The 26152-nt window shown below is 37.6% G+C and overlaps 1 protein-coding gene across 1 annotated transcript; it reads right to left on the bottom strand.

The window, feature by feature from the left end:
• Positions 1-1430: 1430 nt before the first annotated feature.
• Positions 1431-24428, bottom strand: fndc5b (fibronectin type III domain containing 5b). The gene is made up of 5 exons (XM_067412407.1): positions 24350-24428; positions 13271-13386; positions 8430-8628; positions 3378-3467; positions 1431-1570 (listed from the first exon to the last, which is right to left on the bottom strand). The coding sequence occupies exons 1-5, from the start codon at positions 24426-24428 to the stop codon at positions 1431-1433; spliced, it is 624 nt and encodes a 207-aa protein (XP_067268508.1).
• Positions 24429-26152: the final 1724 nt, after the last annotated feature.

Raw genomic sequence — 26152 nt, 5'->3', positions numbered from 1 at the left:
GGGAATGTTCTTTTTAGGTTTTCTTTTTGGAGCCCAAAAATAACGTTCTGCTGCAGTGTGGTCATCTTTCAATAAACTAAAAATAACTTTTATAGAATATTTATTATAACGTTGATGATAAACCTCCATAAATCTAATTTCCATACCGCTTATACTTTGCGGGTGAGCTGGATGATTACTGATGTACAGCATTAATGACATTGGAACATTAGAATATCGGTAGGGGAACGTTAGTATAACATTAGAATAACGTTATAGGAATGTTAGAATAACGGTAGGAGAATGTTAGAATAATGATAGGAGAATGTCAGAGGAATGTTAGAATACCGTTAGGGGAATGTTATAATAACATTAGGGGAAAGTTAGAATAACGTTAGAATAACTTTATAATAACGTTAGGGGAATGTTAGAATAATGTTAGCATTACACTATAGGAATGTTAGAATAACATTAGGGGAACGTTAAAATAACGTTAGTTTTTGGTTTGTAGAACTTTATTCTAACGTTCTATTTCCGTTTAGAAAACTTTCCTGGCTAACCAAAAACAAACTGTAAAAAAGAACATTCTGGTAACCAGAAACTAACACTGTGGCAACCAAAAATTGTTTAAAAAAAAAAAAAAAAAAAAAACAGCAAAAAAAAAAAAAAAGAACATTCCCCTAACTTTAGTATTTGATTCCTATTTTATTTGAGAATCAAATAATAACATTCTGGAAACATTGTTTTTAGGTTTTCTTTTTGCAACCAACATTCCCAGAATGTTGCAGGGTGGTTATCTTTAAATAAGCAAAAAATAACTTCTATAGAATGTTTATTATAACGTTGATTATAAGCCTCCATACATCCATTTTCCATATCGCTTAAACCTTATACCTGGCGTCACCAAGCTCACTGTAGTTTGAGGTTTAGTGAGTAGCAGTTACCAGTTTGACAAACCACGATGCCATTTCCGACGGTTAGTATTACAGTTTAATATAGGGGTTCGTTAAGGATTTTGAATATTAAAATAGGGGTCTCCTGGAAAAAAGGTTGGGAAGCACTGCTTTGGGATATAGGCTACTATCACATAATAAAAAGATAGCACACATTAGACTGAATGCACATTAAGCAGTCCAGAGTTTAATACTTTGGTTTAGTGTATTTGAACAAACCTGAACTATAGAATGAGGAATATCAATACAGTGCTGCCTTGCAAGTACTTTATATTTCCCCATGTTTTTAACCATAACATCTTATCAATAGTGAGTAGAATGGATTGTATTAGAAAAGCAAACAATGAAACATATCTTAAATACTACCAAACAACAAAAGATCAAACTTAATGTGATATTTTTGCACTTTTTTTCTTCAATCAAGCAAGCACACAAACAACCAACCAACATACCTGTCCTGAGGCTAAAGCCTATTATTGCCGACAGGGGAAGGAGGAATTAGACCTTGCTGCGTAGTAGTCCCCCCGTAGGGTGCTCTGGGGTACTGCACTCTGACGAGTTCTTGGCTTTGTCCTTGTTATTGTTGGGCTCGTTGTCTTTGATGATGTCATACTGCCGGCAGAACAGAGCTATCACACCTGTGCACAAATGAAATTCAGAGAGTTGCAGACAGGATGGGAGAGTTTTAGTGATGGATGGGACATTGTCAAAAGAAGGAAAGGAAAAAATGCAATGATGGATTGCACCATGATTCTGCCCCCAATAATAATAACATACCAATTATAGCTGGACTAGAACAGGATGATGAGCTGCGCTGCAGCCTTGAGTTAAGTTGTGCTAGTACTGTCCTGTCTGATGATTTATTCCCTAGTCTTCTCAAAGACTTGATGTGTGGATTATAAAAAGTTAAGGAAGGCCTCCAAGATCCAATTATAACATTAGAAACGCTCTCATCATTTCTCTACTCTGCAAGCAAAGAAAAAGCTTACGCTGTATGTCCTACACCTTCCCTACTCAGCTTACGGAAAAAATGGAACTGCCGCTGTGTTTGTTCCGTAAGTAGAATAGGGAAGGCGTAGGACATAAAGCATAAGCTTTTTGAAGAATTCAAAAGAGCGGTTTTGGCAGAACCACTTGGAAGTCGATCATTTGTTTATATAAAGCATATACATTTACATTTTTTTTTTTTTTTGAAAATGACCAATCGTTTCAATAGATAAGACCCTTATTCCTCGTCTGGTGCCGTTTAAAGCCCTTCGAAACCGTAATTTTGACCTTCAACCATCTGGAGACCATTGAAGTCCATTATTAGGAGAATAATCCTGGAAAGTTTTCAAAAACCTTAATTTCTTTTCGACCAAAGAAAGAAAGACATGAACATCTTGGATGACATGGGGGTGAGTAAATTATCAGGAAATTTTTATTTGAAAGTGGACTAATCCTTTAATGACTGGATATATATAAAATGTACACACATAATTTAAAGACGCAGTTTCCTCCTAAACTCCGCCATATCGCTTTAAAATATAGCATACTGTGCAGAATTTAAATCGGTCTGATTCATTTTCTAGTATGCACCGACTCACACATATGATCCGCTCTGTGCTATAGTGTCCCAGGACAGAAGCAGACTATGTGCGCGCTGCGACGGTTCACTTCACACTAATGTGAAACCAGACTTAATTTGCCCCCATAGAAAGCATACTTACACTGAATCGTTCCCTATCCCCTATATAGTGCACTATGTGCCCTTCACCAAGTGTGAACAAGTGACCGATTTTAGCCTCCGCTTCAGCGTCTATTTACAGTTTAGGGGGGTGGGACGCTTCAGATTCTAGAGAGCATTTGATTGGACAGAAAATCTGATGAGAAGCTGAAGTGCAGAGTGACAATCAAAATCATTGATCCACATTGGCGGAGATGAGAGACTGTAAGTTTTGAATGCTTATATCTTCTAAATGTGAATGTTGTCATTTCTTTGGGGCACACTAGCTTATAGATAACAGTAAGGCTATCATATTTAGATCAATTTTGATTTCATGGGGACATTAATGATTTTAAATGTTAATGACTTATTCATAGAAGTAATTATAAGTGTTATATAAAGATATAAATCAAATGGGAATCATAGAAACATTCCTCACTTTGAGCCAAAGAAAATCAGATAGAAAAAGTAAAAAAAGTGTGTGTGTGTGTGTGTGTGTGTATTATATATATATATATATATATATATATATATATATATATATATATATATATATATATATATATATATATATATATATATATATATATATATATATATATATATATATATATATATATATTATAATATAGACTCTTAAATGTGGAAATAGATTGCTCTGTGAATGTAGCCATTGTAGAATTTCTCTAGTCAACATGATTCTCACCTACAAACTGTTTGATCATTGATCACATTCTTACCTGCCCACATGACAAGAACCACCACAATGATAATGAGCTCTCCAGCCCTGAGCTGGGCAGCCTGGCCAACCTCCTCCATGGTCACTTCATCTGTGTGGATTCAAACAAACACAATTCTTTCACTCATGTATTTTCAAAGTCAAAAAACAAGCACAGTTCTGCAGTTATCGAAGCACAGTCACCATGACACAACACGCAAACCACAGTAGAATTATTTAAGGATTTTTTTTATCTAACAGATTATTTAATTAGTCTCAAGAGGATCTAAAGCAGAGCCTAAAGCCATCTTCTCTGGCTCAGATATATTCATTCTTTATATTTCATGTAAAAAATCACAATCAAAATCATAAAACTGGCTGCCTCCAGCCAAACCCAAGTCGAAGCTCATCAGGACCGATGACTGTGAGGATCACTTCAGGGTTGGGCTCTCCTCTCAATGGGAGAAGACCTCAGGGGTCACTTTCTTGGCTGAAAATTTAAAGCGTCTTCTAATTAAGGCCTTGTTAGTTAAAAGAAACTGTATGTAGCGCTCTGGTCTGTGTTCACTGATTAACCGCAGAGGGAAAAGCGAAGTTCTTCAATGTCCTGCTTATCTGAAGGAGCAGAAGCGTTGTGCTTCATAATGACTGGGAGAAGTTACTCTCTGTGCCTCTTCTTTCTTTGAAGAAAAAGTCGATACCCTTTAGGTGAAACTGAAATGTTATTGGATGTCTCAGGCGTTCGAGTGCAGGGGAAAGTTGAGGCATTTTTCAGCTCTCAATCGACATCAATACATGTCATGAGTCCAGTAAAAAAACAACATGAAGCCACCCTGAAGCGATGAAGAGGGGAGGCCTGCGGAGAGAAGGATTAACTGTCTGTTTTTATTAGCTGCTCTGGTATTTAGTGAAGTGTAATGGTGATCACTTGATTAATTAGAGTGTAACGTGAGCACTAATGCTTGATGATTAAACTTTAGTTTTTTGTAAACGCTCCTGCTATCTAACTGACACATGCGTCAGCTAAGAGTTAGCCATCTGAAAACTACTCTCTGCTGTGCCTAAGCACTTCTTTACCCCTGATCCATCACAAATGACATTAGTGCAGAGTTAACAGATTTGAAGATGGATCCTGAAAAAGAGAACTTTATACCTTAATGAATATGTCCTTTAAATACAATAATAGATTAATATACAGGTCAGTTTGTAATTTTTATATACAGTGAGTTCCAAAAGTTGGAGAACACTTGTGAAAATGCTGTGAAGAAAATACATTACCTATATTATCAGCATAACAATTTTGTTTAGTATTTTGCTAAAAAAAAAATGGAAGCAAGACAATCTGACTTAGAAGTAGTTAAATATTTAAAATTCATTTTATAACATAACCTTTCTTTGTTTTAAATTGTTTAAAATCCTAAAATGTTATTAGTCATTTTTGAATTTTTGACCCCACTATACATTACACTGTATATTATAATGCTTACATTATTTAATATTATTTAACATTATTTTAGTATTTCACTATTACGAGTGACATAAACCTATGAAATGTTGTTTAATAGTTGACTTTTTCTATCAAAAATACCAAAATCAATATCCAAAAATCAGGGCACATTCACTAATATATATATATATATATATATATATATATATATATATATATATATATATATATATATATATATATATATATATATATTTACACACACACATACACACACAGTGGGTACAGAAAGTATTCAGACCCCCTTAAATTTTTCACTCTTTGTTATATTGCAGCCATTTGCTAAAATCATTTAAGTTTTTTTTTTTTTTCCCTCATTAAAGTACACACAGCACCCCATATTGACAGAAAAACACAGAATTGTTGACATTTTTGCAGATTTATTAAAAAAGAAAAACTGAAATATCACATGGTCCTAAGTATTCAGACACTTTGCTGTGACACTCATATATTTAACTCAGGTGCTGTCCATTTCTTCTGATCATCCTTGAGATGGTTCTACACCTTCATTTGAGTCCAGCTGTGTTTGATTATACTGATTGGACTTGATTAGGAAAGCCACACACCTGTCTATATAAGACCTTACAGCTCACGGTGCATGTCAGAGCAAATGAGAATCATGAGGTCAAAGGAACTGCCTGAAGAGCTCGGAGACAGAATTGTGGCAAGGCACAGATGTGGCCAAGGTTACAAAAAAAATGTCTGCTGCACTTAAGGTTCCTAAGAGCACAGTGGCCTCCATAATCCTTAAATGGAAGACATTTGGGACGACCAGAACCCTTCCTAGAGCTGGCCGTATTGGGGGAGAAGAGCCTTGGTGAGAGAGGTAAAGAAGAACCCAAAGATCACTGTGGCTGAGCTCCAGAGATGCAGTCGTGAGATGTGAGATGGGAGAAAGTTGTAGAAAGTCAACCATCACTACAGCCCTCCACCAGTCGGGGCTTTATGGCAGAGTGGCCTGACAGAAGCCTCTCCTCAGTGCAAGACACATGAAAGCCCGCATGGAGTTTGCTAAAAGAACACCTGAAGGACTCCAAGATGGTGAGAAATAAGATTCTCTGGTCTGATGAGACCAAGATAGGACTTTTTGTGTGGAGAAAACCAGGCACTGCTCATAACCCGTCCAATACAGTCCCAACAGTGAAGCATGGTGGTGGCAGCATCATGCTGTGGGGGTGTTTTTCAGCTGCAGGGACAGGACGACTGGTTGCAATCAAGGGAAAGATGAATGCGGCCAAGTACAGGGATATCCTGGACGAAAACCTTCTCCAGAGTGCTCAGGACCTCAGACTGGGCCGAAGGATTACCTTCCAACAAGACAATGACCCTAAGCACAGCTAAAATAATGAAGGAGTGGCTTCACAACAACTCTGTGACTGTTCTTGAACGGCCCAGCCAGAGCCCTGACTTAAACCCAATTGAGCATCTCTGGAGAGACCTAAAAATGGCTGTCCACCAATGTTTACCATCCAACCTGACAGAAATGGAGAGGATCTGCATAGAGGAATGGCAGAGGATCCCCAAATCCAGGTGTAAAAAACTTATTATAGCATATTACAATAATTTCTGAAGGATCATGTGACACTGAAGACAGGAGTAATGATGCTGAAAATTCAGCTTTGCATCACAGAAATAAAGTATATTTTAAAGTTTATTAAAATAGAAAACCATAATTTTAAATTGTAATAATATTTCACAATATTATTGAGACTCACTGTATGTCATTTCCATGTACTGAACTTTTGTTATTTAACTATGCCGAGGTAAATTCAGTTTTTGAATCTAGGGCACCTTGAACAATATTACTGTTTTACTGTATTTTGCCTTAGTGAGAATAAGAGACAACTTTCGAAAACATTAAAGAAAATCTTACTGACCCCAAAAATTTGAACAGTAGTGTACATCATATAATGATAGCAAATGAGATAAATGTATCACTTTTTTCACACTATTTGTGAGAAACATTCTTTGAAACTAAATAATAGCTCCTTTTTCTTCAGAAACATAGATGTGAAAGATAAAGAGGTATCATTTGACATTTAACTAATGTCTAACCTGCACAACTGACGGTTTTGACACCAAATGTCATCGGTACGGTCCAGTGCCAAGGACTGACGCTCACCCATAAAATGGCAAGTGTTTCAGGAACACAAGCATCCCCAGCAGATGTTTGTAAGTAAGTAGGTCATCGAAATGGATTACACAACATAAAAATTGAGTGTTTTGTGCGTTGCTCTAGATAAGACAAGCTCCATAGTAACAGAAAATTCAATGGGGAAACGCACAAAAGTGAACACTTCATGCCCTGAATTATGACACAACACCATTTTTAGAGCGGTTGTATAACCACCTCCCTGCTGTGTTTTTTTTTTCCCTCTGCGGAAGTGATTTGACTATTTAGTCATCTTTCAAATTAATCTATTTTTTTAACTGTACAAATCTTGAACGATAAATGTGTTTTATCAGTATTGTATCACTGCATGTAATATTTTTTAACTAATAATATAATGACTGGTTCATCCTAAAATGACAATTCTGTCATCATTTACTCACACCAATGTTGTTCTGAATGTGCATGGCTTTCTTTCTTTCTTTCTTGAAACATTAAGGAGACTTCTTTTTTTTAAATTTAATATACTAGCCAGCTTTGCATATAATTGCAATAAATGGATACTTAAGATTTCAAACTTCAAAAAAATCACCAGAGAAGTGTTAAAAATATGGTTCATGCATTTATAAAGTTTGAATCATTTAGACCAGTTTTGTGAACTGGATCTATTCACTGAATGATCTCACCTAAAAACAATGATCTGTCCACAAATCAGATTTTGCAATTTCTCCACTTAACACACCACAAAGAACTACAGCCGAAGTCACAATGTTCAGTCAATAACGAAGTGAATTTCATCTCTATTCTAGTTTTCTCTAGAATTCTCAGTGCCTGTACTCCTCTGAACAATTTTAAACTTTGCATTTCAGCACTTCTTATGTTACTGCCTCCTTAGTGTGAATCGCTTTGTTTTATTCCTTATTTGTAACTCACTTTGGATAAAGGCATCTGAAAAATTAGTATCAGCGGCTTCAGAAGACTGTGGAATATAGTGCAGGAGGAATATAAACTACTTTTAGGATACTGTTATGGTGTTTTTTGCTATTTTGGAGCTTCACAGCCTCAGTCCTTATTCACTTTCATTATATTGAAATTAATCACTAGCATATTCTTACTAAAAAGAGAGAAAAAAAAAACTTGTATTTGTCACGAATGAAAGAAGTCATACAGATTTGGAATGACATGAGGGTGAGTTAATGATGACATAATTCATTTTTGGATGATCTATGCTTTCAAATTTTTTGCAAAGATTAATTATGGAAATGCAAGATATAATGTCAAAAGTACAAGAAAATACATGCTAAATATGCTACATAAAGTTGCAATTGCAAGATATAAACTCACAATGTTGCAATTCCCAAAATGATAAGAATACCATGGTACTATTATGGTATTATGGATTATTATGTCCAAAAAAGGTTGATTTTGGTAGTTTTTAGTTAGTGCTGCTGGCTTACCTGGGCTTTTGGAGGCCAGTTTCTCTGACTCTTTGGGAGTGCGGAACAGAACAGGTTCACTTAGGGGGCTGGTGCCGCTCATGCTAATGGACTGCACATGCACAATGTACTCTGTGTCTTCCTCCAAGTCCCATAATGCACATGAACGAGTGGTGGTGTTCACTTCCTGGATGAATCGCAGCATACGTACGTCCTTCTTCTATAAACATCAAATTGAAAAAATAATAATGAGATTGAAAGGCTTGTGCTAATAATCCAAGGATAAATGTGGTTGATGCCACATACATTCAAGTCAACATGAAATCAAAATTCTTCCTATTTACTTTTTAAATACATGTTCCTGATCTAATTGTGAATAATTAATCAGTGTATGTTATTCCAGAGATAATAAAAAAAATGTCATTGTAATATTTAATCAGTATGTAATATTTTGCTCTGTGTCTACAACAACTTTCCTCTTTGGTTGACGTCACCAAGTCCTCTTATTTTCACCTCTCCGTCCAGGTGTCATGGGGTGTGTGGCTTTAACAAAGCGCACGACGATGGAGAGTTCACAATAGTCCTTTTATTAAACAAAATCCAAGAGAAACACGCAGGAGAATAACTAGGAAATAACTTACAACCCCAACACATAAACGCAAATGAGACCGAAAACTGAACAGAAGTAACTCAGGGCTTAAATACATGGGGAAGGTAATCAGCTGAACAGAAACAGGTGAGTGGAACTTATTAACAACCAAGGAAACTAAATAAGAAAACAGAACACAGGCAAATGGGAACAGGCAGAATAACAATAAACCACAAGAAAGTAAACATAACCCTGACAGGACCGTATGCAGGGTTTCATAATTACCGAGGTCACAAAATCTAGTTTGCTAGGGGGGGTTCGGGGGCATGCTCCCCTGAGAAAATTTAGATTTCCCTGGTGTACATATGTGCATTTTAAGACGTTTGAATGCCAAAAATTGGATAACAATAGCTTTAAAACCATTTCACAACAAATGCAAAGTCGGAATGCGTGTATGAAAAGTGTCCCATTTGTTGTGGTTGTAAAGAGACGGTTTTGGATCTATATAAATGCAATTCTAGTCAAGAAACAAAAAAGAGACAGAAATAGCAGCCGAGCTTAGGCCAACAGTAGCCACGACCAACACCACCTAGTTCATCCCTGCATTGATGAGCGCTGTTTGTCCACTGACAGCTCAGATGAGAAGGTCAGTAATCTTGGCATTGTGCAATATGTCCGTGCAGCACCAAAGTAGAGTTAATATTAGGCAAATATTTCACAACCTCAGAAAAATACATTATATATATTATTACATTATATATTATTATACATTTTATATATTATATATTAATATATACACCTCAGAAAAATACAGAGGTCCGGACCTCAATGGTGGGTATGGCCCTGAACCCTGACATTGCACCCTCCTCTGGGAAGGAGTGTCCTTGTGCTGTAACTACAAATAATAGTCCAACTGAGGGGGGAGGGGTAGGTCTCAGAAGAAGGATGTGGATCAGGTAAATGGCAGGAATCTTGAGGAGATGATGGCGGGAGAGACCAAGGCGCCAATGATGGTGGTAGGAGCCAGGAGCTGGAGGAGCCAGGCAGGGACCCAGACCATAGCCAGTACGAAGGCCCACGGTAAAGTCGACGGAGGGAGGAGCCATGGTGGAAATTTGGCATGTTTAAGCAGAGGGATGACAGACGGAGTCGATGGAGGTGGAAACCCAGACGGAGCCGAAGAGCCAATGGGACCAAGCGAAACCGATGGCTTCGGAGAACTTGGTGGAGCCGCAGTGATGAGCATCCTAGGTGGAGCAAGGGTGCCAGAGGACTTGGGTGGTGGCGGAGCCGGAGGGAATGCGGAGTCCGACGGAGCCATGTGGGGGAGGGGCGAAGCACAGCTGGGGGCCTGGAGGTCCATGGAGCAGGCAGAGCGATGACTGACCATGGCGGAGCCGGAGGGACGAAGGAGGCCGGTAGAGCCGTAAGGACGACAGTACCAGGTGGAGCCAAGGGTGGGAGAAGCCAAAGCGGAGCCAACTGGTTGATGAGCCAAGGTGAAGCGATGGGCTCGGTGGCTAGAGGTGGAGCCAGGGGATCCTCTTGGCTAGGTGGAGCTGGTGATTGGAAGATCTGAGGCGCATCCACACAGCATAGTGGAGTAGACAAAGGAGGAGCCGAAGAGCTGAAGGGAACCAGTGGAGGCAGGGTCTGATGGCCTGGCTGGATTTGGAAGAGGAGGTGAGAAAGGGAGGCTGGGTGGGATCTCTTACCCCTTCTCCACCAAGGCAGTTTGAGTGCTGGTTCGGAGCAAGAGCCTAGATTCAAATCAGTTCTTTGTCTTTCGACACACAAAGCACCAGCTACGAACCAGAAAAAGTGGTTCGTAAGTAGCAACAAAACATTGCTGGGCTAGAAGTAAGAACCGCTTGCGTCAGGGGCTGGAGGCGGGGTTACCGTGACCAACAAGAAACTTGTGACCGCCATTTTTGAAATAGCAGCTAATCGAGCTTATAGCAGCTTGATCGTAATCTCCGTCTATATATAAATTATGGCGAGCCGTGTTTGGATGCCGATGTAGGTTTGCAAAGCCATGATCATCAACAGTAGTGAAACATCCGCGATTGTTGATAGAAAGCTTGTTCGAGATGCATCGGAGCAGCGTAGACCGATTCGGCAGATCCGCAGGATCGTTTGTAGAGCATACGACTACTTGTACTTTTGGATCGTTCTCGCTGAGCTTTGATGGCATGCGCCGATCGCTTTGTGAGAAGCCGATGCATCTCAAACGAGCCTGGTGTGTTTGTGTTTGGCGCTGCGGTGCTAGCTTTGCTGTGAAATATGAGACGTATACATTGACATAAGACCTGGCTCTGTGCTGGCTCTCTAGCCTGTGGAAAGGCTAACCGGTTCTTAGAAGGCTCGTCAATTTGAACCAGCTCCGAACTGGCACTAGCACTAGCTCTGAACTAGCACCTGGTTCGTGCTGGTGGAAAGGGGGTATCTGTAGACACAGGAGACTAGGAGCTGGGCTGGATCAGTGGAGACGCAGGAGACTAGGAGCTGGGCGGGACCAGTGGGAACGAGAGAGTCAGGTAAATATCTTCTTCCAATTCATAAATTTCTGCAGAGGCTGGTGACGTCCTCCTTGGGGCAGATGGTGCAGCCGATCCATTGTTCTCCAACACCCACTCCACAAACGTGGCAAAATCCTCTCTAGGACTAACACCAGTTAGCCGTGCTGTACACCGCTCATTTAGGCTTGCTCGAAAAAATACACAAAGGGTGTGGTAAGGGAAATTGGTAAGGCACAGCAAATCTAGAAAGTCACTGGTGTGGTTCTCGAGATTAGTATTCCCTTGCTCTAAACAGAGCAGGTGAACGGTAGGTAAATCCATAATCTGTTCTTGGTTCAGTCTTCTGTCATGGGGTTGGTGGCTTTAACATAGCGTAAGATGATGGAGAGTTAATAACAGTCCTTATTAAACAAAATCCAAGAGAAACACGCAGGTGAATAACTAGGAAATAAATTACAAGCACAACACATAAATGCAAATGAGACTGAGCACTGAACAGAAAGAGCTCAGGGCTCAAATACATGGGGAGAGTTAATCAACTGAACAGAAACAAGTGTGTGGAACTAATTAAAAACCAAGGAAACTAACTTGGAAAACAGAACACAGGCAAACGGGAAAATAACAACAAAACACAAAAAATTAAACATAACCCTGACACCAGGCTTGCTTGCTTTCTTTCTTTATTTTTTTGAAAGTTAAAATGGGTAATTATAGCCATATAACATTAAATCTGAAAGCCATTATTTGTAATATTTAATGAAAATGACCAGATTTCTATTTTTGCTTATTTTAATTATTCATTTATTATTAAAACCAATTCCAGAATATAATCTTTTTTGTGTGTTCTATGCTTTTAATAACTTTAAATTAAATAAGTAGCAAACTTCACCCCCAAGAAACCCAATACAACAAACATCTCATGAATCTCCAGATATTGTTTCTCTTTCATTCCTCTGTCCACTCTGTTTGTGCATGTCTTTCACCATTTCACTCAGAAAATGAGAGAAAGGAGAAATAGCTCCTATCCAGAATAACTATTTGGTAATACCATTCATTTTTTCCACTTCAAAGCAAAATAAATGGTAAAAAATGAACACTTAGGGCTGATAAATTTCATCACTATCAAATCATTATTAGTGCTTCAAGACTGATCCGTGCATTTCTCTCAAATGTGTCTAAGTAAAATACATATTAAATGCTGTTTAATGTTTACTTTAAAAATGTCTTATTCACAAAAGACCTGCATAAATGATGTCATTGTCAGAACAGATTTATAGTGTGCAGTAATAAACAGTGCTATCAGCGCAATTCTTAGTGAATTAATCCCATAGTTGTGATAAGTGGCATGAGAAATTCATGAGGAGATAAAATTAACAGACACACACACACGCGCACGCACACTGCAGAAATTCTGTCTCGCTCAGTTTGGTGACAAGCTGTAATGGCTTTGTACTCCAGCAGATGGTCACTGCAGTCCTTATTACCGAGGTCTCCACAGTGACTGCTTTCCTCAAATATGCACACACACACTTACGCATGCATGCATAAAACATTTACAGAAAGCTCAAGGCCACTTAAAGTATCAACAGCATGTGCCCTCGAAGAGAAAGCAGACCAGTCTACATCGACACATAACTAACATGCTTACACAAGCATTCCTCCATGATATTGCCTCATTAAACTTGAGTTATGAGGTAATTTCTCCTGTTTTGCACATGTAAAGACTCGAAATTGACCATAAACTGGTTCAATACCTGCTGGGTGATGGCAAACCCAATGACTGGGTCTCCCTCCAGAATGTCCCATGTCACTATCGCTGAGTTCCCCTCCAGTGCTTTGATGGTCACATTGAGTGGAGCAGATAAACTGTCTGAAGATGGGAAAAAAAGACAACGGGATAAAAGGTACTGATTTGACATACTGCAAGACCTCTCTTGTTTTATAGTCCCTCATTTATGCAGAAGAACAGTAAAACTGCAGAAAATTTGCAGAACTACACTATGATTGTGATGTTGTATGTAATTTACAACTTACAAGTTAATTCTTGCTCATTTTTCCCAATGAATCTTAAAAGCATATAAAACAAAATGATTGTCGAAAATATAATAATTCGTTTCACTTATTCACTGTGCATTATGTCAATAATAAATTAATTTTCATAGTACACTTCTGAAACAACATATAAGAAAGATGTCCCATTTTGTCTTGTTACTTTTTGCTGTACTAGAAGTAGAATGGCCCAGTCACAGTCATTCATGATAACTGATTCTAAAAAAAAAAAAAAAAAATTAATTTTAATAATTGAACATAAATGGCAGGGATATCATTTATTGCATGGCACAAGCTGAATGACCTCTGCTGGTTCTGCAGCCAATAAGATCGCTTGCACAACATTTAAATATTCTGGCTCAGTGTTTGCTGTAAGCTGGTCCTCTTTCTCTGAAACCCTCCACTTCCCCCAGCTCCACCTGCCTAGATCTGCTATGGGATTTACATATGACTATTCATACAGCGGCAGTGCATGTTCAATGCTCACTGCAGCGTGTCTGTAGTTCATATTTGATTCATACTCTGTAGCAACAGCAGCAGTGTGCATTGCAGATCTAGTCTGCCATGCATATAGTTATGCAGAATTAGCTCTTTTTATTTATTTTGTATACATACTAAAGCGAAACAACAACTCTTATGCAATATTATCCTTACAACTTATTTACATTTCATATGACGTCACAGAAAATGCATATCTGCAACCCATCTTGGCTGTCTTGGGTGGTTACCAGAGTGTTGCCATGTGGTTGCTATGGTATTCTGAGCAGCTGTTAGCATGTAGTGTTTCTAGGTGGTCACTTGAATACACAAGACCCTGGACACCCAAACACAACTACATAACCATTACGTTCTTATTAAGATATTCTCATTCAAGTATTAAATTATGAATTATGGGTCGCCGTGATTTTGTCAAGTAAGACATATTTTGTTGATCCTGGAACATTCCTGTCTGAAAATTTAGCCCTATCCCTACCCCTAAACCTAACCCTACCCATAACTTATCCCTAAAATCATATATGATAGATGAATAACACTGATGTAGAAGCACCTAACCCTGGTTGTAAGCGTAAACTTGACATAAAATGTAAACTTGTCCCTCACATCTGACAAAGATGTTGATCCAGGAAGATGTTGCACTTGGTGAAATCATGAATTATAACGTAAGTACAAAATAATTTTCAACCCAAAATGTTTCATTCTGTCAACTTCTTTGTTATTCCATTCTCTAGCTATTTTTTCTAATACCGAAATAAACAGTGCGGTTTGGCTGATGGAATTGCACTGATGCTCAGCTCGATGTTTGCTCTAGATCAATATTTCCACTGCTCTTTACTTTTATTTACTGTGTGGGAGCTCTTAGATTGTTATCTGAACCAGCCTCTTTGTCTTTGATGGTCATCAAACAAAGAAAATGGCCTGGCACAGCCTAGAATATACAAAGCCAGCCACTGCTTCGCCATTGGGCAGTTTGTTCATAAATTAAATGGAAATGTTTTGCAGGGAAGATGTCAGAAGTTGTGTTGTGTGTCATCTCTTGTCAGAATGATAATATGCCGTTGCTTAAATCGGTGCATGAAGATCTAATCATCAGTAATGTTTGTTGACTACAGAGTGAAATAGTTGTCTGCTTAACGTCATCCATCACAATGTAACAAATTCACACCCTGCAGATGGGAAATAATGTATTTAAAGGGGATGGCAGACAGAGAAAGCCAGTCATCCCTGAGGACATAATGTGTTTCCCATTGGGCAGGATGTGTTCGGAACAGTCATATATAACACCTTAAATAGGGGAGTAATGGAACATGCATTCAGAAACATAGTAGTTTACTGATGCCTGTTCAAGAAATCTTGTTGTGAAAAAGGTTAGTTCAGTCCAAAATGTAAATTTAAAAATGAAAATATAAAAACATTAATAAATAATATAGTAGTATAGAAATAATACTAAAATAGCATTGGTCGTTTGAGGGGAACTGACCAACATCACTTACAACAACGATTGCAAAGTGTAAAAAGATTAGTTCACCCAAAAATAAAAGTTGTGTCACCCTCATGTCGTCCCAAACCTGTAAGACCTTTGTTTGTCTTTGGAACAAAAATTAAGATTTTTTGATGAAATCTGAGGGTATCTGATCCACACATAGGCAGCAACAACATTGCACCTTTTGAGGTCCAGACAGGTACTAAAGACATCATTAAAACCATTGACGTGACTACAGTGGTTCAACCTTAATATTATGAAGAGACAAGAATAATTTTTGTGCGCAAAAACAACAACAACAAAAAAATGACTTTATTCAACAAATTCGTCTGATCCCTGGACCTCAAAAGGTGCAATGTCATTACTGTCTATGTGTGGATCAGATACCCTCAGATTTTATCAAAAATATCTTAATTTGTGTTCCGAAGACAAACAAAGGTCTTGCGGGTTTGGGATGACATGAGGGTGAGTACTTAATGACAGAAATTTTACTTTTGTGTGAACTAACCCTTTAAGTTTGAATATGTTGAAGTTTGACAATTTTAATTGAATAATAACTTGTATTTCTTTTTCTCACATAAAGCTATCATATCACTTCAGAAGACTCTTAAATAGTGCGCAAGTTGTATGAACCACTTTTATTTACTCAATTGGGGTCTTATTTTCAGCTCCTGGTGACTGTATGTTTTTTGGAAAAGAGCAGCATGAACATTCTGCTAAACTTTTCGTTTTTGTTTCCATGGAAGAAAGTCATTCCAAGGGTTTGGAATGACATGGTTTTATTTGGGGGTAACTATTCCTTTAAATGTGTTCGCTTGAATCTTTCCAGTTTGAAGTTCTGAGAAAATATAATCTGTGAGAGTATTTGTGAAACAAATTTGGTAAAAAAACATTATTATTCTATATAGTTTCGCATAAGTTAAACACTTCACCATTTATGATGGGTTGTGTTTTATAATTTGCCTTTTATTTGGATATTTTCCAAAAGGCTTCAACAACAGGGCTTCAACTATAATCACTGGCAATGCCTTTCAACTTAAATCACCCTCTTAAAAATGAAGAAGGTCAAGCTGCCTTGAATATATTTGTTACCACCACTGAAGAGTTGAGGTGTCAGACATAATGTTAACAAATACAGTGCATTAATGTTACCTCAGGACAGGCAGAAGTTTTAGTCTTTCTGGATCTCATAGGTTGGTAATGGGATGGGATCATGTGAATGTTCTATGGGTCCTTGGCTTGCAGCCAGACACCAAACCTAAAGTGTATTAGCCTGTCTGCAGAGACAAACGTGTTTTGAATGTATAGACTTTCAGGGTATTTGCTCAACCGGCAATCTCGCAATGAGCACTGCTTAGGAATACTGGCCCTTTGGAAAAGTTAATTTGATTCATTTTTCAACATGTCACATTGACCATGTTTGCTAGTTGCCCTTGTAGGAAGCAAGAGCATTCTGAGGAGTGTGCAGTCAGGTGGGCAGCAGTGGTCCGGTGACACCCATTACCTAGACCTGTAGCCGTGATTTAGGGAGCCAAGGCTATGAGGTGAATCTCCTGGCTTAGCTTGACTGCCCCCTCAGTCCCTGGACATGGCAGTCCTTGTAAATATCTTAGCACTGCTGTCCCACAGGAAACCTTAGAGGGATATTTATTAGGGTCAATTTTGGTCAGGAGCTTTTTAAAATCAGATCATGAGTCTGAATTTGAGAAAGGAAACTAGCAGCTTAAGCCAAATATTTCATTATTTCCTTGACTTGTGAAATTATTTCCTACTGTACAGTAATTTAGCAAAGCTCCCTCATGGAGAGTAAAAACTGAGCCTCTGATAAACAATTCAGTGATGACAGGAGGCAGTTTTGCCTGAAGTCTGTAAGTGGTTTCACAGCTCAGGATGACCTCTAGACTGAGAATATTACACCCTTGAGATTCAAATCCCAGTCTCTGATCCACAGACCCATGGCCTGTCTTGAACTCAAAGGAAGTGATGCAAACTGCTCCCCTCCAGCATTTAATAACATCTTAGCTTAGAATCTGTGCCCCACCTGACCTCCTCTTATTTTTGACAGTATTTTGTGTGAGAGTATTATCATGCAGTGTGTATCTGCCATGCTAATTTTATGTGATTAATTAAAAAGTGACAAATATTAACACATTTAAAGGCAGTATATTTAAGATTTTTTGTTTAAAATATCCAAAAACCACTAGAACAATGTTATATATTTTGTTGACTTGTGTTATAAAAAATGTCTCCAACAATGTTTAAATCCAGAGAAATCAGCAATTTTAACCAGTGTAATGGACCGTGTCACTGCATCGTCTGTCAATGAAGTCATATCCTCGTTACCCTCGATTTTCGGTTTTACTTGCATAGGAACCATGGAAACACCAAAGACGCTTTAATATATTATGTTTTATTAGACAGGTGAGCAACTGTTTGAATACCTTTATCAACAGAAAACTAGTCATTGTTATATAGCTCAACACGGTTTGTCTTATTGTTTGAATCTCTTGTTTTCTTGATTTACAGCGAGTACCATGTTTGTACCATGCCTCAGAGAAAAAACTATTTTTTCAAGTGGCTAACATAGCATAATCAGAATGAGCTTCATTTTTAGTAGCAGTAATACAGCATTTTATCCACCGTATTTTATTAATTAATTAATTGCTTGCCACAACACAAGTCATCCAGCTTTTAATAATGATATTCTAATATCGATCTAGCAAAGTGCAACAAGTGTCTCATACTAGCCACAAAGCGAACGCATAGAGTAACGTTACAACATAACTTTCAACGCACTCAAACGTATTTTTAATATGATTGTTTTGTAACAAGAAAAACAGCGCTGCATTACACCACAATTTTAATTCGTCAAATAAAGTGACCTGTATGAGTAGTAATTCAGTACTTGCGCTATTTCATTAGATTGAAATAATGTGAATTTAAGTGATCAAACACTTGTAACAAAGTTCATGTTCAGGGTAGAAGGAGGTGGACGTTAAACATAACTTTAATCATAAAATAAACATGAAATGAAAGGACGACTGCATCGCAAATTGTCCCATGTCTCTATGCCCTGCCATGCTTCATACCACAGTAACATTAATAAAACTTTGGTCCCACTTTATATTAAGTGGCCTTAACTACTATGTACTTACATTTAAATTAATAATTTGATACAATGCACTTATTGTGTACATACATGTTATTACATTGTACTTATATTTTAAAAACACCTGCATGTAATTACATCTATAATTAATCTATAATTACACCGTTGACCCATCCCTTACACCTTACCCCTACCCTTAAACCTACCCATACCACCAAAGCTTTCCCTAACCTTAAACGTATCCACCTCAATAGCAGCAAAAGTGTTTTGCAATTCAGTATGAACCCAATAAGTACATTGTACTTATTTTCTGATGTAAGTAAATAGTAGTTAAGGCCACTTAATATAAAGTGGGACCAAAACTTTTAATACATTTATTCATGCATGACCATGATTTTCGTCTGAATCTCATTGGATTGCTTTCAATCAGCTGTGGAGGGGAAGACAACAACTTCCATGATTCCACACTCATTCACGGCATCATCAAACTACACCTTTGTTATTGTTTTGAATAACCGACCTCTAGTGGCAAAACTTACATACTGTGCCTTTAATCAAGCCTTCTGCCTGCACAAAAAAATCCTTAAGATATTTTCCTACCATCCTATATATCTTATTGATAATAAGGACCATTATTAATAATTGAGCACCAATAATAACTGATAATATAATTGAGCACCAAATCAGCATACTAGAATGATTTCTGAAGGATCATGCAACACTGAAGACTAGAGTAATGATGCTGAAAATTCAGCTTTGCCATCACAGGCATAGATTACATTTTAAAAGATATTTAAAGAAAATCTATATTTTAAAAGCAATTTTCTATTTTCAATTATAATAATATTTTGCAATATTACTGTTTACAGTATCATTGATCAAACAAATGCAGCCTTGGTGAGCATGAGAGACAAAAACATTAAGAAGTCTTTTTTACGTTTTACGGTTGCATGTAGTGCAGATTGATGTAAAAAAAAAAAAAAAAAAGTAATTTAAAGCAGTTTAGAATAAGGCTGCAACATAACAAAATGTAAAAAAATAAAAAATAAAAAAAATAAAAAAATTAAGGTATATAAATACTTTCACAATAAAAATAAAACATCATAAGCAGCTAAAGTCGGCTTGTGTCTGACCTGAGCACTAATAGCCAAGCGTGTTAATATACTCTATGCATTAACCACTGCATCACAGCTCCAAACCTCTGCGCAATTCATGCTTTGTGTGTCTCACCAAACTACACTTAGCAAGACAAATAACAACCAATATATTGAGTTCTATTGCCTGCCTTTTATCAGTTAAATATTAATTTATGTGATTGTGATTAATTCATCAATTTTATGCTATTAAAATTTTCATTGACTGACATCCTCTTTAAGGGTTAGTTCACCCAAAAATGGAAAGTGTGTCATTAATTACTCAGCCCCATGTTGCTCCACCCGTTTATCTTCGAAAACAAATTAGGATATATTTGATGAAATCCTCCATATAGATTATTGGCAATTATCGACTCATTATTGGCTGGCTATGCATCGTGCTGCTCACATGAACAGCATTGGCCAATTCTGAGTCATTCTGAATGTAAACTGCATAGGAGAATGACACAGAAGAGAAGATATTGTTGAATAAAGTCATTATTTTTGTTTTGTTTTGCCACACAAAAAGTATTCTCATTGCTTCATAACATTAAGGTTGAACCACTGTAGTCACATGGACTGTTTTAACAAAGTCTTACCCCTTACTCTGGACCTTGAAAGTGGTGGTTAAATTGCTGTCTATGGAGGATAAAAAAAAAACCTCTTGGATTTCATCAAAAATATCTTAATTTGTGTTCCAAAGATGAACGAAGATCTTACGGGTGTGGAACAACATGAGGGTGAGTAATAAATGACAGAATTTTCTTTTTTGGGTGAACTAACCCTTTAATGCTTCAAAAACATAATCTCAGAGTGATTAACTGATAGATTAGCTCTAATATGCAATGCACAGGGGCGATCGGACCCACTAAACAACCTCAGACTCATAAAATATTCACAATGTCCTCCTGTAGCTTTGATGAGATGCCTGACACTATCAGATGAAACAAACATGTGAGAGCTTGGAGCGAGGAACTCCGCGTTGCACATTGCGGGGGCACCTCTGCCTTTCATCACAAGCGTCATAACAAAACACAGTAATAAGACTAACCATCATGCAGCCTCTAAAGTTGATCAGTTATTCTCTGGCATGTTTGTTTCACCTGCTTCCTTTGTTGCTTCTCTGTATTAGACAGGGTGTTTGAAACTGTGTTCTTTTCATAATGGTGTGGAAATGTCACTTGCTCTCTTCATTAATATTCCTCCGTCCTGCATCACTGCCAGTGCCTCAGTATAAAGACGTATGGACAGAGGCTTTGTTGCTTTTCTAGACAACATAAAAGAGAAAAGCAGAGTGAAAATGGTTCGGTGTGCTTTATTAGTGTCTGTTTGTGTGTGTTCTCTATTACAGTTAATCTGGACATAATGTTACACATTAGCAGCTCAGAACAGCACTATAATCATGCAGCACACGCTGCGCTCTTATTTCAACAAACAGATATAAGAAATGGCCAAATCACTTCACAGCAACTTTTATGATAAAAGAGCCTTCGTTGTGTATTTCTACACTATTATAGTAGTATATATTTTATTATAATAATCTACTGATATGAAATAATGGGCCCTCCTTCACCAAACAACTGTTATAGAATGAAATTACAAGTGACTTCCTCCAGAAAACATACATTTACATACATGAAATCCCACCCTACATTTTTACTTGTTTGAAAAGCCGCTTCCCTTGGATATACGTCACAATAGGGAAGAAACTTCCTTTTTGACTGGAACGCGACTCGGGGGAAACTCGGGGGAAGCACAACAAACTTCAGAATCCAATATGGCTGCTAAGCGCATCAACCAGGGCTTGACAATAACATCCGCCAACCCGCCAAATGCAGGTAGATTTCAGCTGTTTTGTTGTTAAGACATCCACTCCCACTAACCATTATGACGGGGTGAATATAATTTCAGCCTACAGCCAAATGAAAGGTAACCAAGCTCGTCGTATCACAAAATTACAATTCAATCACAATTCTTTATTGATTAACTTGCTGTTAGTGAAGGCGGGATAAGCGGAATCGCGCTGAATGACGCATGACAGAAGCACTCTCTCGCGTGCGCTCTCTCTTTCTCTCTGTGTCGCGCGCACGATCGTTTTCTTTGCGCCTGAATAGTCAAATACACACACAGAGAGATGTCAAAATGTCCATCGTGTGGAGTATCCCGCATGAATACAATCGGTTATGGCTTAAGTGGACGTAAACAGGTGGGTAAAAACTGGATATGTGTCAGTATATTATGTCCATGCAATCAGCAGCCCCCAAACCTGTCTGTCACTGATGTTAATCAAACAAAAAAAGATGTTAAATAAATGTATACATGTTAAATAAACCTATGTATCTGAAAAACAAAAAAAAAAGATTTACTATTTGTAATTTGCTTCTTTGTTCTTTTTATATAGCCTAACAAAAATAACTGTACATACCAGCTAGTACACAATGTAGTCTTGATTTGGGTGGTCAGTCTGCATTTGTAAGTTTGAAAGGGTTTTAAATCATGTAAATCAAGTAAAATGACTAATTTAAGAATGCCAAAGTCATCTTTAATCATATAAAATGTAATTTCCCAACAGCAAAATTGTGGCCAGTGAAAATGCTGAGTGGCTAGTAACTTTGGAAAACCACTAGCCACAGTGGCTGGTGAGCTAAAAAGTTAATGTCAAACCCTGGCATCAACCATAGTGAAAATGTAGTAATACATTGTTTATTACTACTTCTGTTTGTCTGGGCCTGAATAAATTCAGTGGTGCACACTCTATTTGTGGACATGATACATGATACATGAACATTATCTGTGCAAAATACCACTTTTTTATGTGTTTTTATTCTGAAAGAGCAAGCAACTAAGGTTTGCCTGGACGACTCCATCTTAGATTTCTGACCTGTTTACTGAAATGTGACCAACTCGGCTACGACATCCCTCCTCAGAGGTAGGGAACACAGCATAAGTCTTATAGGTTTTTCACAGATTTATCAACAGATTAAAGTAATTTTCTTTTGATTGTTTAAAATGAGCTGTTGATCAGAGACGATTATGTCTTGGTAAGCAAAACGGGGATATGGGGTAAGTGTTTGGCAAACACTTCCAAACTTGGACAGTGTATAAATGTCTCTGGCTTGGGTGAAAATGACATTTGCTGCATAAAAAACAAAGCTGATTAAAGTTTTTAATCTAATATTACACATACAATGCAAGCAACACAACATTCAATGCTACGATCCGTTATATAATCAATACATCTGTCTACATTGTACAATAATTACAATAATAGTGGTGTATATTTGGTGTTACATGCACATCCACATATAGCAAGCAAGCAGCATGACATCTAGCGAATTCAAAGTCATTTCAAATTGCTGATACTTTTCACTATTATCATTTTTATGTCAGGTGACGCACTCATTTTCATGCCACCGCGAACAGAAGAAAAACTTAAAACACACATACTGTATGTAGACCAAACTGCTGAAAACTTACTCATTAGGACCAGTTTTGAATATTTTCATTTACATTTGCCATTGCATTCGTGCACCCTAAAATGCTTTTATACTTTAGTGTTTTCTGTAAACTGACACATATTTGAATTTAAAAAGATGAATGTGCATTAATTGTGGTAGTCATTGGTTTGCACTTGTCATTCAACGTACTGGCACTTTATTTCCTATATCTCAGCCACTTTTAAAAAGGTAAATTATTATTCTAAATCCTTTCCAAGTTCCCAAAAAACCTGAACCATCCAACAAATGATATCACCAACAATCTGATATTGTTATCTGCACATTATTTTTTATATAAGTGAAACCAGCTGTTGTTTTATAGGTTTTCAAAATTGTTAAAATAAAATTAAAATGCCATGATGATTGCTATATTATATATAGGCCAGAGGGATATTTCAACACACTGATAGGCTATTAAATGATATATCGCTTTGAAAGGTTAAATTAATGGAGAAAGATAAACGCAAATACGATTGAAGGGGATGGATTTGTGACCTTGACAAAGTAATCATTATTCTGCTGTAGTTATTTAGCTGTACTAGTTATCCGATCATTTGCCATTTAACAAATGAATTCAGTAGCCTACTATAATGTGTCTGCATCCATCCAGACAAATTCCCTCAACCCCAGAGCTCTCAAATGTGATCTAGTGTGCATTCAAATTGCCTAATTTCTGTCTACCGACCAGGTTTCTACTGATTCTGTGAACAGAATCAATTACGATCACATGAATTGTTCACAGCATTTACATGCAGTCTGAATGAACAGTGGAAACCCACGAGCGCCTTGTGCTCCCCAATGGAGGGCTGAACAGGTAGTAGCGCATCATTTATTCATCTCATACCCGCAACCTGTCTGTTCTCTGCCAATGTGAACATATCAGAATGCATTTTACCATGCATATTGTTTGTAGTTAAAAGATAAACTGTTGCCATTCTGTTCATGCGTGCAAAAATAGAGTAACAGGGTCTCGTGTCTTTTTCTCTGTCTTGCGCAAAAGCCAAATAATGCCCATATATGATAATGACATTCCTGTCTAAATGAAGACAATCAGGGGAACTTACCGGCGTAAACCGAGGACACGGAGATATAAGCCAAAAACAACAATAACAGCGCAGCACACGAGCCTTTAATTCCCCACATCCTTCAAGGAATTCTTTACATTCTGTTCGGAAGACGTTGAATCCCATTTACTCGCAAGATTTTTAAACTTATAAGTCGGCGTCTATGTGTTTAACATTCACGACTGGTTGCCGTCTTTATTCCTGCATCAGTCCAGAACAGCACTGGATCTAAACTCCGTACTTGCCGCAGAAAGTCGACATGAGAAGACTGTGCGAGCCCATTGGACGGCATATGTCACTATTATCAATGGGACATAATGTATACTTCCTCCAGGGGGCGCTTGGTGGCTCACAAAGCTGAAATTCTCCATTGAACCGCATTCAAATTTTAGTGCATTAAGAACATTTCTAAGCTGAAAATGTGTAGTGTTTTAAATCTATAAAATCCAACAATTCTATGTCTGTCATATAAACAGAAGTCAGTTACAGCAATCTCTATGCAGAGGCTAAATAAAATACCTTATTCTGTAATCACAAACGATTGTGATTGGTCCTCACTACCAGCGCTGATAAAAGTAACCGGCACCACGTGACATCGTTGTCCAAGTTCCAGCGGTGATCTGGATGATAATTCACGCCCGAATAAAGACACTGACGATCTTCAGAGTAGAAAAAGAATTGAAATTCAAGAATAAGACAGGAGTACTTAGACCTTTAGGGGGTTTAAATAATAACTCTCAAACTGCTTGACCCATATCCTAAAAGTTGAGGGAGTCTTTTAAGTCACCATGAAATCAAAATTAATATAGCAGTAGCCATAGACTATTATAAATAATTTTTCCGTACATTCTTTATTCTTTAATCAAAATAACTTCCCCTCCATCTTGCACCAGCTGCATATTTTCTCTTCTCTGATGACGTGTTTGCTGGCGCGAGGGCGGGACTGGACAACCTGTCACTCACATGAGATCACTGCAAGAGCAAGAGCAAACCTCAACCAGAGCCGTTGATAGAGATTTTTTTGATGGATGCCGAGGCTTTTTAGGTTTTTTAGGTCCAACAATCCAGTCAATTCCCGCCCTACTTTTTTATTTATTTTTAAATTTTCAGTTTTGCTAAATGTCACATTAGGAAATATCACAACTTCCTTTCATGCTGACTTTAATATTAGCTGTACAGGCCTACTAAACATGTTTCAACAGCCTTTTTAAATAATATTTCATTAAGAACGTTACATTACAAGTTACTCAGAAACATATTTATACTTAGGTTAGCACAAAATGAATGCTTAGTGTTTTCTGTTAGGATCAGTATTGACTGACAAAAAAAAAGTAAATATTTACTACTTTAATATAGATTATTATGTGATAACTTTAGTTTTATATTTTAAAGGTATTAAAGGTATGTACTAGGGGTACCAACTGATAATTTATGTTTACGGCAAGACAAACCTCAACAGATTGCTAATTTTTCCATAGAAGTTTCTTTATACAATATATTATTGTGTAAGTTGCACACACTGATTGTAGACAGTGAGAGAAACGCCTGGGCTGTTAAGCCCCACCTATTTTAGGACTCCATTTGTCATGGTAATTTCCATTCTACTCGTGTGTTCCATTTCTATGGTGTAACCAGTACCTGGGACAGCGCATTGAGCACTGCATGAGTGTTTTAGCTTTAATACGCATTGATGGTTTTCGGTGTACAACATGAGGTACACAACTACATAGCAGCTCATAATGCGATGACTGAAGCTAAACGGACGGTTCAGTGACTGCTGATCTGTAGTCATCTGCTGTAGCC

This window comes from Chanodichthys erythropterus, chromosome 15 (assembly GCF_024489055.1).
Source record: "Chanodichthys erythropterus isolate Z2021 chromosome 15, ASM2448905v1, whole genome shotgun sequence".
In the NCBI taxonomy this organism is placed as follows: Eukaryota; Metazoa; Chordata; class Actinopteri; order Cypriniformes; family Xenocyprididae; genus Chanodichthys; species Chanodichthys erythropterus.
Note: the sequence above shows the minus strand (reverse complement) of the source record. Positions and strands in the feature narration are given on the sequence as shown.

Coding starts and splice junctions, on each gene's coding strand:
- fndc5b (XM_067412407.1), bottom strand. CDS start 24,428: ATGTGGGGAATTAAAGGCTCGTGTGCTGCGCTGTTATTGTTGTTTTTG. Junction 8,629..13,270: donor GGTTTGCCATCACCCAGCAG/GTATTGAACCAG, acceptor TGATGTTTATAG/AAGAAGGACGTACGTATGCT. Junction 3,468..8,429: donor ACTGGCCTCCAAAAGCCCAG/GTAAGCCAGCAG, acceptor GAATCCACACAG/ATGAAGTGACCATGGAGGAG.